Source organism: Podarcis tiliguerta (genome assembly GCF_965153285.1).
Source record: "Podarcis tiliguerta genome assembly, chromosome: 17".
Taxonomy (NCBI): domain Eukaryota; kingdom Metazoa; phylum Chordata; class Lepidosauria; order Squamata; family Lacertidae; genus Podarcis; species Podarcis tiliguerta.
The window spans coordinates 17,335,809-17,349,241 of record NC_139550.1 but is presented as its reverse complement, the minus strand read 5'-3'; the positions used below and the strand labels follow the sequence as shown (position 1 = coordinate 17,349,241).

Below are 13,433 nucleotides of genomic sequence, written 5' to 3'. Positions count from 1 at the left end.
ACTTCCTTGTTATTATTATGTAACTTTATTATTGAGATTGTAATTTTGTATCTTAATAATTAAACATTCAATCTTCTATATCTGCTTAGCTTAGCTTAGCTTAATTTAATTTAACTGTGAAATCAGTATATACATATCAATAAATTCTTGTTGGAGCATCTTTTGGTTATGTATTCTTCTACACATTTCCATTCCTGTTTGGGATTTTGATTAGATTGCATTCTAATTGTTGCTGTCATTTTTGCTAATTCAATCATTTCAAAAAAAATATTTTGCCAATCTTTCAATGTTGGTACTTCTTCTGATTTCCATTTTTTTTTTTGCAATCAATAACCTTGTGGCAGCTGTTGCATATAAAAAGATTCTCTTCATGTCTTTTGGGATGTCATTTGTTTCCGGTTTCTTACCAATTGTTGTTTTAAACATTTTTTTCAGTTCCTCATGTATATTTTCCCCAAATTTCTTAATTTTATCACATCCCCACCATACATGATATAAGGTATCAGAGGGATCCTTATATCATGGGTTTTTTATTTTCTTTGTGATGCGATATAAAAGAAAACTCAGAAGAGATAATTCACTTAGCATTACCTTTTAATATTAGGTGAATGGTAGAAACATGCTTGTTCTTTCCTAAGAAACACCCCCTGAGACATCACCCCAGTGCTGCTTACCTGTATAACCTCAGCATGACTAAGTCTTCATTGAGAATTGGGCATCCGTTGTGAGTGTACTTGACTTCATTGGGAAGAAAATGGCAATCGAACACCTGTTGAAAAATAGGCTTTGTTTAAAGAGGGGCAGCATATTTCAGATGTTTTCCCTTTGGCTCATTTTGGTTTGTCTCAAAAAACCGTTTTGCAATGCAAAAGTGATTTACATAATTACCCTGTGGTATATATATATATATATATATATAAAATGGGTAGATAGCTTGACAATGTTTCTGGGACTGTGGGGAATTAATACAGTTATAAGCCGCCACAATCTTTGAGCAATCAGAGACTCTTGGGGTTCCAAGAGCTTTACCCAGGGCTCAGTTTCCTTGGAATGAAGGACAATAGAGACTGTGGTGTCTCTTTATGTAAAGCGGCCTTCAGTGCTTTGTGATCATATCATGATCCTGTACACTGCAGCATTCTTAAGATAGACTTCCGAGTCTTCCTAATACACAGACGTATAATACGTATAAACAGAGTATAATAAGGAAGGACAGATCCTGAAGCTGAGGCTCCAATACTCCAATACATGAGAAGAGAAGACTCCCTAGAAAAGACCCTGATGTTGGGAAAGATGGAGGGCACAGGGAGAAGGGGACGACAGAGGACGAGATGGTTGGACAGTGTTCTCGAAGCTACTAACATGAGTTTGACCAAACTGCAGGAGGCAGTAGAAGACAGGAGTGCCTGGTGTGCTCTGGTCCATGGGGTCACGAAGTGTCGGACACGACTAAACGACTAAACAACAATAACATCATAATAAACAGTGACATGGATCCAGTTATTTGCATTTAGTTCCCATTTAACTCAATGGGATTTATGTTGAAGTTGGCAAGAACAAAAATTCAACCAACTTAGTCTGGAGGCTCAAGCCAACTGGGACTATGGAGCCCCAAATTGTATATCGGATATCCAACCACACATTGCTGCTGCTGTCGTGCTCTCAGAGCATTTTCATGCAAGTTCCCACTCACTGCAATTGATTTGGACTACAGACAGACTGCTTTGGCCAGAATGCTCATTCATATTACACTTGCCTTGCTTTCACTATATTTTCCCCCTATCCAAAAATGGTCCAGAGCATTTTTTGTAACTGAGTTAAATAATAATAATACCCCACCACACACACACACACACACACACACACACACACACACACACACACACAGGATGGCAAAGACATAATAAGCTAAACAATTTGTTACCATTAAATTATCCCCCTATATCTGCCACCTGGTGGGGCCAGCATCACCTTGCCTAATGGTAAAGGCAGCCTCGCCTGCATTGACATTAGGCAGTGTATTCCCACCAACCCCACACAGGACACAAGGAAACACATCTGAGCCCGTCTCGCCAATTTCGTCTCACAAATGCAGCCAACGCAGGAGAGAAACCAGATGCACCTCTTAGTCAATGCAGGTTTACATTTCTTCGAAGAGTTGATTTAAAACAAAGCCAATTTAAGCCCCGCATGTGGAAATGACATCAGATGCTCACTGAAAGAGTGCTAGGAAGTCAGAGAAGCAATTTAAGGCTCACGTCTCCAAATGCTCTTAGCTCTGAGAATTCAGCTTCCTTCTAATGGAAGACGAGAGCTGCAACATGGTACAGGCAATGCTATCCATCAGAGAACTATGGCCATAATAGTCATAAATTGTGTTTTTCCAGAAGACATCATTAGTTCCTCCACTTAATTGATAACGAGGGAGATAAATAATGAAAGCTTTTTTCCTCAACATGACTCTTGCCGTAGACAGACAATGATTATAAAATAGACACAATCTGCTTTGTTAAAAGGAAACAGCTGTTTTATGCTTCCTAATATGTTTTTCTTTCATATGAACGGCAGCCATAATTGTCTATAAATTTAACAAGTAAAACAAAGGAGAGCTAAATCTTTTCCTAATTACTGTCTGGCTTTGCTTTTATTTCCACTTCAACTACTTTTCAATTACAATTTGTAATTAAATTGTCACACATTCCTAGCACATTACTCACTTTAACGACAGCAAAGGAAATAATAGGACAGGTTCTTGCATAATGCAGTGTTTGCTGGTTAAAAGCACAATCTCTTTAGCAAAACAAGGGCAAGTTCTGCCATTGGGTGGGGGGTGGGGGGCTGGCAGTTAAGAGTTGCTAACTGACCAGAGCATGTTCTGCTTCTATGCTATTAGCATCAGCTCAAAATGAACCGAAGGCATGGCGATCAGCATTATTACCTGATGATAACTGCATATTGCTATTAGGCATAGATAAAGGTAAAGGGACCCCTGACTGTTAAGACTCTCGGGTTGCAGCACTCATCTCGCTTTACTGGCCAAGGAAGCCAGCGTTTACAGCTTCCAGGTCATGTGGCTTCCAGGTCATGTGGCTTCCAGGTCATGTAGCCAGCATGACTAAGCTGCTTCTGGCAAACCAGAGCAGCGCACGGAAACACCGTTCACCTTCCTGCCAGAGCGGTACCTATTTATCTACTTGCACTTGATGTGCTTTCAAACTGCTGGGTTGGCAGGAGCAGGGACCAAGCAACGGGAGCTCACCCCGTTGCAGGGATTTGAACCGCTGACCTTCTGATCGGCAAGCCCAAGAGGCTCTGTGGTTTAGACCACAGTGCCACCCGCGTCCCCTATTAGGCATAGGGATATGCAAAAAACAAACAAACCCCAGAACCCTATGCCTAAACTAGAAGTATAGAGGAGGTTACAGATGTAGTGCATGCCATTGTTCCAAAATCCTTTGCTAATTTCCAGTGTCATATTCATTTTTTAATCATGGCAGCTTTATTCACAGTAAAACATCCCCACACAATGCTTCATCTTAATAAATGAAGAATACAAGTCCTACTGGAGCAAAAAAGAAAAAAGAAAAAAGAGGTCTACTTAGACCAGCTTCCTCTTCTCCACAATGGGACAAACAAAGTTTCCAACTAGATTGCTGTTTGGTTCTTAGGGCTAGTTTGCAGAAATTAATTTCTTTTAAATGTATGTGGGTAGCCATGCCCACTTTGGGCCGCACCCACCACTGGCATACACTCCTAGGCTTGCCATACGTCTGGAAAATTCTGGACATGTATGGAAATTGGATGCCTAAAATGGCATTTAGGGGCAATTATTGAATTTTAAGCTGAGATGCTTCTGTTGCTGCCGGTCATCTCCCTATCCGAAGGCAGTGCCTTTGAGGGTCCCCCTCCTGCAACATAATGAGTGCAGCCAAATGGAATGGGCGGGGCTGGAATTTTACTTTTTGAAATATGGCATGCCTATGCACTCCTAGAGAGCTGGCCGATGCCAAATCAAATTTGGCCACCAAAGCTGTTGTAGGGGCCTGCACCTCTGCTAGGTAACCAGAAGGACTTCCTTTGTGTAGAGAGCAACAAGTAAGAGATGTTCGGCTTCCTCTAAAATATATTCATCCCATCATTTGATGAGGCAGACGGTGAACATGTATTAGTCCACATATGGGGTGAGCTTGGTGCATCTCTGAAAAAGGGCGCAACTGGCTGGTGCACGAGCAGTATTCATTGAAGCAAAGTGACCAGAACAATGTTCTCGCTGATAAATTAATAATAATAATAATAATAATAATAATAATAATAATAATAATAATAATTTATTATTTGTACCCCGCCCATCTGGCTGGGTTTCCCCAGCCACTCTGGGCGGCTTCCACAGAGACCAAAAATACAGTCACACATTAAAAACTTTGCTGAACAGGGCTGCCTTAAGATGTCTTCTGAATGTCAGGTAGTTGTTTATCACTTTGACATCTGGTGGGAGGGCGTTCCACAGGGCGGGCACCACTACTGAGAAGGCCCTTTGCCTGGTTCCCTGTAACCTCACTTCTCGCAATGAGGGAACCGCCAGAAGGCCCTTGGCGCTGGACCTCAGCGTCTGGGCAGAACGATGGGGGTGGAGATGCTCCTTCAGGTATACTGGGCCAAGGCCATTTAGGGCTTTAAAGGTCAACACCAACACTTTGAATTGTGCTAGGAAACGTACTGGGAGCCAATGTAGGTCTTTCAAGACCGGTGTTATGTGGTCTCGGTGGCCACCCCCAGTCACCAGCCTAGCTGCCACATTCTGGATTAGTTGTAGTTTCCGGGTCACCTTCAAAGGTAGTCCCACATAGAACGCATTGCAGTACTCCAAGCGGGAGATAACTAGAGTGTGCACCACTCTGGCAAGACAGTCTGCAGGGCAGGTAAGGTCTTAGCCTGCGTACCAGGTGGAGCTGGTAGACAGCTGCCCTGGACACAGAATTAACCTGTGCCTCCATGGACAGCTGTGAGTCCAAAATGACTCCCAGGCTGTGCACCTGGCCACATTTATATGGGCTACTTACTACATAAGAGTGAAACTTCATATTGCTATAGCCAGAAGAATACAAAAAGAGCCCAGAGGAGTCAGAACAAAACTCCATCTAGCTCTGGATCAGGTTCCCACAGTAGCCCTCAGGAAGCTCATGAACAAGGCAATTAGGCAGCAGAAACCCCCTAGCCACTGATATTCCAAAGCCAAACTAGGCATATGGGATTTGCATGACTGCATAGGTTGCATACACACCATATGTTTAAACTACATGCCTTTCCCCATAGAATCCTGGGAACTGTAGTTTGTTGAAGGTGCTGAACCTCGGGCTCTCTTTGTGTGTGAACTACAGTTCTTAGGATTCTTGGGGGGGGGGGAGCTGTTTACTTTAACTGTTTGGTGTGCACATAGTCCTCAAATCAAACATTTCCCCACCCAGCAGCAGGAGGAGCCGAGTATAATTTTGTGCACCTGACACGTTTTTGTTTCCAATACCAGGGTGGCGGAAGAAAACACACATGATCACTGCTCTCAGTGCCAGCCACACTGCTCTCAAAGCATCCCATTCTATTTTGTATTAGTAACCAGAACGAGAAAACGTTGCTTTCTCCACATAGGTTCCCACAAGTAAACCCAGATGGGACAAAAGTAGAAGAAAGGTGATATGGGAAATATGTATGATGTGGAAAGAAGGCATAAAAAACCCCTTTGTATGTTTACCATCTGTTGATGGTAATTCTTGGAAACTGAACAAGTCCCATGGTATGCTGTGCATTCACATTTTAGTCACGCCATTACTACATGGGGAGCAATTAAAAGGAACCCTTGCTTGTGGTTAAGAGCTGTACAGTGCTGGGCTTTGCCCTGGGGGTCTTATCTAAAATGTACATGAACAGCTGACTTACCTCCTGGTGGCTTTTAATAATAGTTTTTAAAAAGCCAAAGCAAATTAGAAGCGTTTGAGGGCAAAGTGCTGTTTCATTCAGCAGCAGTGGAGAAAAATTAGAGATAATTTCCCATCGATTTATAGGTGGGGCTGTATGCAGTTGCTTCAGTTTGGGAAAAGATGTATCAAAAGCTTTTAACTAACAAACAAGCTTCACTCACAATGAAAAGCCACTGAGAGCCAGTCACTGAGAGCCAGTGTGGTGTAGTGGTTAAGAGCAGTGGACTCGTAATCTGGTGAACTGGGTTTGATTCCCTGCTCCTTCACATGCAGCTGCTGGGTGACCTTGGGCTAGTCACGCTTCTCTGAAGTCTCTCAGCCTCACTCACCTCACAGAGTGTTTGTTGTGGGGGAGGAAGGGAAAGGAGATTGTTAGCCACTTTGAGACTCCTTAGGGTAGTGATAAAGCGGAATATCAAGTCCAAACTAATCTACACTACAATGGAAGCCAATGCTATGTTTGAGAATGGCCATTCCGCCATTCCAAAGTCCAGTTACTCCCAATAAGTCGTCCCTTTTCCTCCTCTTCCCAGCTCCCCAAATTGCCATGCCATGATATTTCACATACCTGTGGGGTTAGTTTCCCAACCCTCTGCGTCATCGGCTCGTTCATCACAACTTCCACTTTGCAAGCGTCCTTCTCTCGGGGAATGGAAAACTGCAGGTCCTCTTGCAACAGGAAGATGGACTGGCCCTTCATCACTTTCGCCCCACGGTTGACGTTGACAAAAGAGGAGTGGATGCTTCTCAGATTAAGTGCAAAGAGCAAAAGGAGCCAGCTGTTCCCCAAAGCCTTCATAGCGTGGTTAGCAAAGGAGAAAACTCTTTAGGGAAAGGGGGTTGTTTTCTTAGTCCTTCCTGGGAAGCTTCACCACCTGATCATGGGCATCAGGCTACAGTGTCCTCTATGTGCTTCATCAAGAATATTTCCTGCATAATGGAATCTGGACAAGGGACCTTTTCAAAGAATCCTCATGTAAATAAATTCATGGATCAATCCCAACATTTAGAACAACGGACACATTTCCCCCCAAAAATCTAGGGGGTAGGGGAAAGAGAGAGAGAGAGAGAATGACAGTAATGAATAGGAAGGTACAATGCATTGCATCTGTTGCTACAAGTGAACATCATGCCTTGACATCCCACACAATCATATTTCATTTCAGACAACAAATGAGCTATGTTGATGGGAGACAGGCAGCTGAAGAGCTTTATCCAGGCTGCTACAGCTCCCCATCTACACCCCACATGCTCAGACCAGGCTGCAGCAATTCAGGTACTGTATTTTTCGCTCTATAAGACGCACCAGACCACAAGACGCACCTAGTTTTTGGAGGAGGAAAGCAAGAAAAAAAAATATTCTGAATCTCAGAAGCCAGAACAGCAAGAGGGATTGCTGTGCAGTGAAAGCAGCAATTCCTCTTGCTGTTCTGGCTTCTGGGATAGCTGCGCAGCCTGCATTCGCTCCATAAGATGCATACACATTTCCCCTTACTTTTTAGGAGGGAAAAAGTGAGTCTTATAGAGCAAAAAATACGGTATCTTGTATAAAGGGGGGGAAAGGTGCCGTACTCACCATGAAGTTGTTACACACTTTTAACATTTGAAAAAAAAGGTGCGGGTACTTGAGTACCCCCAGAAAAAAGCACTGGTCTTGTGCATGTTACACAAAGCTGGGAAGGCCTGAGATATTTTGGGCAATTTTCAACCAAAATGTCCCCAAAGTACAATGATTGCTGCTTGCAGTTTGGGGCTTGAACCCTCTCCTGCCACCAAATCTGCTCCAGAGGGTTGGGGGAAAGCCAAGAACAGATTGAGGGGGTGGCTTTTTTGTGGTGGTGGTAATGCTCTATTGCATTGATGTTGGTGCCTGAGGTAGAAAAATCCAAATCACAGGGTATAATACAATTAACAAATAACAACAACAACAAAAACACAAAACCAAAAACCAGGCATTTGGGTGCCATTTAATGTTACCCTGATATTTTCTGCTTGAGGCAGGTCATCTCATGCTGCCTATGAATAGAGCCAGACCTGATTATGGACCGGAGATCAATAGTCATAATCATAATCATCAACTCAGTCTTCCTCATTGTACACTTCTGTCACCAGTTTTCACTGGGAGATATAGCAGCTTTTTCCAAATCTGGATCTCATGCATTTATCAGATAGTCCTGGGGAAAGCTTTTCCACCCATATCAGTGTTCACCCATGAAGCTCTACAAACCCTCCAAGTGTCCCTATTTTCCAGGGACAGCCCCGGATTTACAGAAGCCATCCCACTTTCTGATTTGATTGTAGAATGTCCTGCTTTTGCTTAGGACGTCCCTATTTTCATCAGAGAAATGTTGGAGGGTAGGCAGTTAAGCGACTCCCTAACCAAGGAGATGAGTAACTATACAACCTTTAGAAGACATCTGACGGCAGTCTTGAATCGGGCAGTTTTTTCATGTTTCATGTTTTATTCGGTTTTTATATATGTTGGAAGCTACCCAGAGTGGCTGGGGCAGCCCAGTCAGATGGGTGGGATATAAATAATGTTGTTGTTGTTGTTGTTGTTGTTGTTGTTGTTGTTATATAGGACATCCTTATTTTCATTGGAGAAGTGTTGGAGGGTATGAGCACATAGGGAAATTCACAATGGTACACACCATAAATTAAGTGGTACGTAGGGTTGCCATATGTCCTCTTTTTCCAGGACACACCCCTTTTTTCAATGGGTAGAGTTCTCATAGCAATAGCAATCAAAAGTAGAAGTTAGCAAATGTGTCCCCTTTTTTTTGCTCTTGAAATTATGGCAATCCTAAGAGGGGAATGAGGAATTCAACAGGAGACTGTCGCTTAACTGTTGACCAATGCTCCTCTTTATAACACACAGTTCTGTGCAGATCAGCAGAGAACCTAAGAATAGCTCTACTGAAGCTGATGGGAGCTGTAGCCCCAAACAGCTAAAGGACACGAGATTGGTGAAGTCTGGTTTAGTCTATGGCAGTGCCCTGCAGATGCTTTCCCATGAATTCCATCATACCACCCACTCAGCAGACAGATGAAGCAGATCCTCTTTGAAAGGCATGGAGTGTCTTTAATTATACAATAATAGTGATCAAGGAAATGTGCTTTGATCCCACACTCTAAGTTTTATATGCAGTTAAAACAAATACCACCCCATCAAGACTACAGTCCACAGAGCATCTTATTTAATCATAGGCTGGCCGCTGAGCCCTGCATAAGTTTTGTTTCATTTCTTAAGTGAGGTAAAGGTAAAGGATTCCTGGACGGTTAAGTCCAGTCAAAGGCCACTATGGGGTTGCAGTGCTCATCTCGCTTTCAGGCTGAGGGAGCCAGCATTTGTCCACAGACAGCTTTCTGGGTCATGTGGCCAGCAGGACTAAACCACTTTTGGTGCAACGTGACACTATGATGGAAGCCAGAGCATGGAGAAACGCCATTTACCTTTCTGCCACAGCGGTATCTATTTATCTACTTGCACTGGTGTGCTTTCAAACTGCTAGGTAGGCAGGAGCTGGGACAGAGCAACAGGAGCTCATCTTGTTTTGCGGATTCAAACCACCAATCTTCGGATCAGCCAGCCCAAGAGGCTCAGTGGTTTAGACCACAGCGCTACCTGCATCCCTTTCTTAAGTTGTCATATACAAATCCTGCCTGTAGTAATTAAAAGTGAGCAGTTTTACTTATTAATTAAGGGGGAGATTGTCTTTTCTTATTCCTCCAATAAAAAGAAACCAAGAACCTGCATGCTCTGCTTCTTTCGATAAGTTCACAGTGGGGGGTTGAGTGGCTTAGAGGAAATGCATGCTGTGCCCATAACTGGTCTTCACAATTCTGGAAGACTGTGAGCAAGGCAGAAGGCTGCACCCAAAGCCACGCCACAGGTGTACACCTCGTGCAATGGATTTTCCCCTCCTCTCCTCAAATCTGCTCCAGAAGGTCCCTCAACCCTTTAGGGCAGGTTTTGAGGACAGGGGGCTGCAGGGGGGAGGAGATGAGAAGGGAAGTTGTGCAAGCACAAGTGGGACATTTGATACAAGCAAGAGTCTCAGTATTCTGGCCAGAGCCATCCTAAACTGGCGAGGAATGGCGCTTCCCATCCCCAGTTCAATCTTTAAGAAAAAAACCCTTCCATTTCCCCTTCTGTTGACACCAACATGACCTACATACATTTTCATTCTTTGGGGCTGTGTTTGTGTGTGTGCCAGGGAAATAAAGGAGATCTAAGATGTCCCCCATCACCCCCTGAGACACACATACCTGACCCACCCTGTTTCTGGGTCCACAACCCTTAGAGCATAGCCATTCATAAAGCAGTAGAATTTTCCACAGCCATAGCCTCTGCCTATGGCTCTCTGTCTCTGCCAACAAAGAAAGTGATCTATCATATCCTCTATGCCCTCAGCCACAGTCCCAGGAAGTCTCTTTACTCTTTACTTGTCTTCCCTGTGTCTCATTGTATATTGCAGTATCTGTGGGGCAGGAACCTATCCCCTTTCCTCTGTAAAAGACCATGTGCATTGATGGCGCTATATAAAATATCAATACTGGTAGTATAATGAAATGGGAGATTAGATGGCATGTGAATGATGCTGACCTGCTGCTAAAAAACTTTCCTCTATTTATTTATTTTTTACCATGTCCCTAACTATACGACTCTCTCTCTCTCTCTCTCTCTGATTATTCGTAAACTCTTTAGCAGGCCACGTTGTGCTTGCTTTCTATACACTCAACTATTCTGAAAGAGCACTGATAGCCTTATCTAGCCTGCGGTGACTTCATGCACTCAGGCAGTTAAAGTTTATCTGAAAATCAAAGGAAACACAGCATCCGTTTACCTTCACAGCCAGCTTTTATGGAACACTTTGAAAGGCGGCCACAGGCATTACAACAAGAGCAGGCTAACTAAGATTCTTTGTTAGGAAGTGTTTTTTAAAAGCCTCTTAAATGTTGCCTATTCAGGCTTTTTACTTAGCTGAACAATGGGCTGCTAGATCCTTTGTGAAGGCTTATGTTGCCATTTGTGAACAAGGTACTGTACTTCTACCATCAGGTTGGGCTTAGAAGAGTTAACTACAGTAAGCACTAGAGGCAGTGGCATAGCATGGTTTGCTGGCACCAGGGAGGCAGGGCATGGAGGGTGAACAGAGCCCGCAGTGCCAGCTCAGCCCTCACTCCTGATGCTGTCGGAGCGACCCCAGCCCCAAGTCACTTTGAGATCCTAGCCTCACAAAGCGACTCAGGTCTGGCAAGGGGGCATGAGAAGGACACAACAGTCATGCGCCCTTCAGAGGGCAAGGCTGGGATTGAAGGGCACATGGCTGTTGCATCGTTCTCATGCTGCCATGTGATCATTCAGAGCAGTTCCCAGACTTGCAAAGTGGTGTGGGGCTGGCAGGGTGGAGTGAGCAGCCCCCCCCCAAAAAATGTGCCCAGGACCATTGCCCCAACAGCAGCACCCTCCCCCCCCCCACACTATGCCCCTGACTTGCAGCAGGAAGCTAGATGGGGAGGGGAGGAGGACACAGAATTGTCATTGTGAAGGTTGCACTAAAAATCAAGGAAGGCAGTGGTAAAGAATGCCCAAGAATTGTTTGTTTATTTATTCATTCATGCAGGGCATTCATAATTTCCGCCCCTGCCCCCCATCTAAAATAAAGGCACATGATAAGCACGTTTTGCTGAAGCTAAGCAGATCAACAGTGCCTGGATGGATCACTATACAGAGCTGCCTTCAGGTGTCTTCTAAAGGTTGTAGAGTTACTTATCTCCTTGGCTTGGGGGGTCAGATAACTCCATACCCTCCAACATTTCTCTGATGAAAATAGGGATGTCCTAAGGAAAAGCGGGACATTCCAGGATCAAATCAGAAACCGGGATGGCTTTTGTAAATCTGGAACGGTCCCTGGAAAATAGAGACAATTGGAGGGTCTGCTGTCCTAAGTGGGTTTACTCAACAGTTAATCAACAGAGCTTCCTCCTTAATTATTGAGTTTAGGATTGTAGTCGAAATCCTGTTTAAAACTCTATGAGACATTAAGCAGCCTGTTATGCTGGACATGCTCCTTCATTAGATATTTCATAGAATTATAGATCTGCAGAGTTGGAAGGGACCCCATGGGTCATCTAGCTCAGCCCCTGAAATGCTAAGGCAATTTGGCAGCTTAGAATACATTTCATGTCATCTTATGTAAATTTAACACAGCCCCTTTGAAAAGTCCTTTTGCAGTGCAAAAATCTTCTGACGCTGAGGAGGGAGGAAAGGGAGTGTTTTTCACTAGGTTTTATCATTAGGCACACATAACCCCGTCCCCTTGGGGCATGCTAAACTGTTCAGAAGTTAAACTGTTGCCAGTAAATATGTTGTGGTACCCTTAAATACAGAGGTACCTCAGATTACATATGCTTCAGGTTACAACTCCACTAACCCAGAAATAGTACCTCAGGTTAAGAACTTTGCTTCAGGATGAGAACAGAAATCATGCTCCAGCGGCGCGGCAGTGCTGGACATTTTTGCCCCTCTTTTGAAATTCTGGTACACAGTGCTGTCTGATACAGTGCTGCTTGAGAGTGTTGGATATGGGTGCCAACACATTTCTCAGTCTCACCCACCTGTTTATGGAATGCCTGGGAGGAAGAAGCAAGAGTATTTCTTCTTCCAGGTCTCTGGGGTTTCTATACAGAAACCATTTGGAATGTAGGCAGCAGAAGATCTGACTACGTGCCTTGTTGTGAAGAGAGAGTCAGTGCAAGTGATGAATTTGATTCCTCGGTGGTCTTGTTAGAACTTAAAATGCTCACGCATGAGAATGGTACCTCATCCTAAACAAGTATTATGTTCTTCGACTATATCACTTAGGAAAGCCTCTATGCTATGGCAAACACAGCATTGCGAGCCTCACAATATTCACAAGCACACACCATGCATTATCTTGCAAACATGAAATCCGTACCGATTCATTTATATCTGCAGCTATCAGATAAGAAAGAGGGAGGAAGTGGGAATAGTACTTACAGGTTGCAGTAGTCCTTGAAGAACTCCAGCTCAAGAAGACAGCACAGCCTGGGAAGGATAAGGAGTCACTGACCCAATAATCTCTGGTTTAAAGGACTTGCAGAATGAGAGAGAGGGAAAGGAAGAGGGAGAGGGAGAAATCCAAGGAGGTGGGGTGGAGGAGCTGAAATTCCAGTCTTTCTGGTCAGCTTGCTTGTATCCTCCTCCCCCCCCCCCCCCCGCCCTGTACTAAACATCCACATTAAAAAGGACTTTCAGCGATAGCTGGCTGCAAGACAGCTGCTGGCTTGAAACCTTCCAGAATACAAAAGCTCCAGTGCTCTCTACGATAAGGACATTCTAAAGATGCCTTCAAGTGTTTACACTGAGCTATTATTTTTTTGGCAGAGAGCCCTAGAACTTCCCATTTTCTTCCTTGCTAGTTGACTGCACTGAAG

At 44.0% G+C, this 13,433-nt stretch overlaps 1 protein-coding gene across 5 annotated transcripts in view; it reads right to left on the bottom strand.

The window, feature by feature from the left end:
• FREM1 (FRAS1 related extracellular matrix 1) overlaps positions 1–13,182 on the bottom strand; it is a 77,162-nt gene extending 63,980 nt beyond the window's left edge. For all 5 annotated transcript variants that reach the window (XR_014506259.1, XR_014506260.1, XR_014506261.1 and 2 more), the window contains exons 1-3: positions 12,997–13,182; positions 6,541–7,010; positions 675–769 (exon numbers count right to left, since the gene is read on the bottom strand). Coding sequence is in view for 1 of the 5 variants with exons in the window: in XM_083419196.1 (XP_083275322.1) it covers positions 675–769; positions 6,541–6,771 (326 nt within the window). In the remaining 4 variants the exon portion in view is untranslated. The remainder of the gene's footprint in view (positions 1–674; positions 770–6,540; positions 7,011–12,996) is intronic.
• Positions 13,183–13,433: the final 251 nt, after the last annotated feature.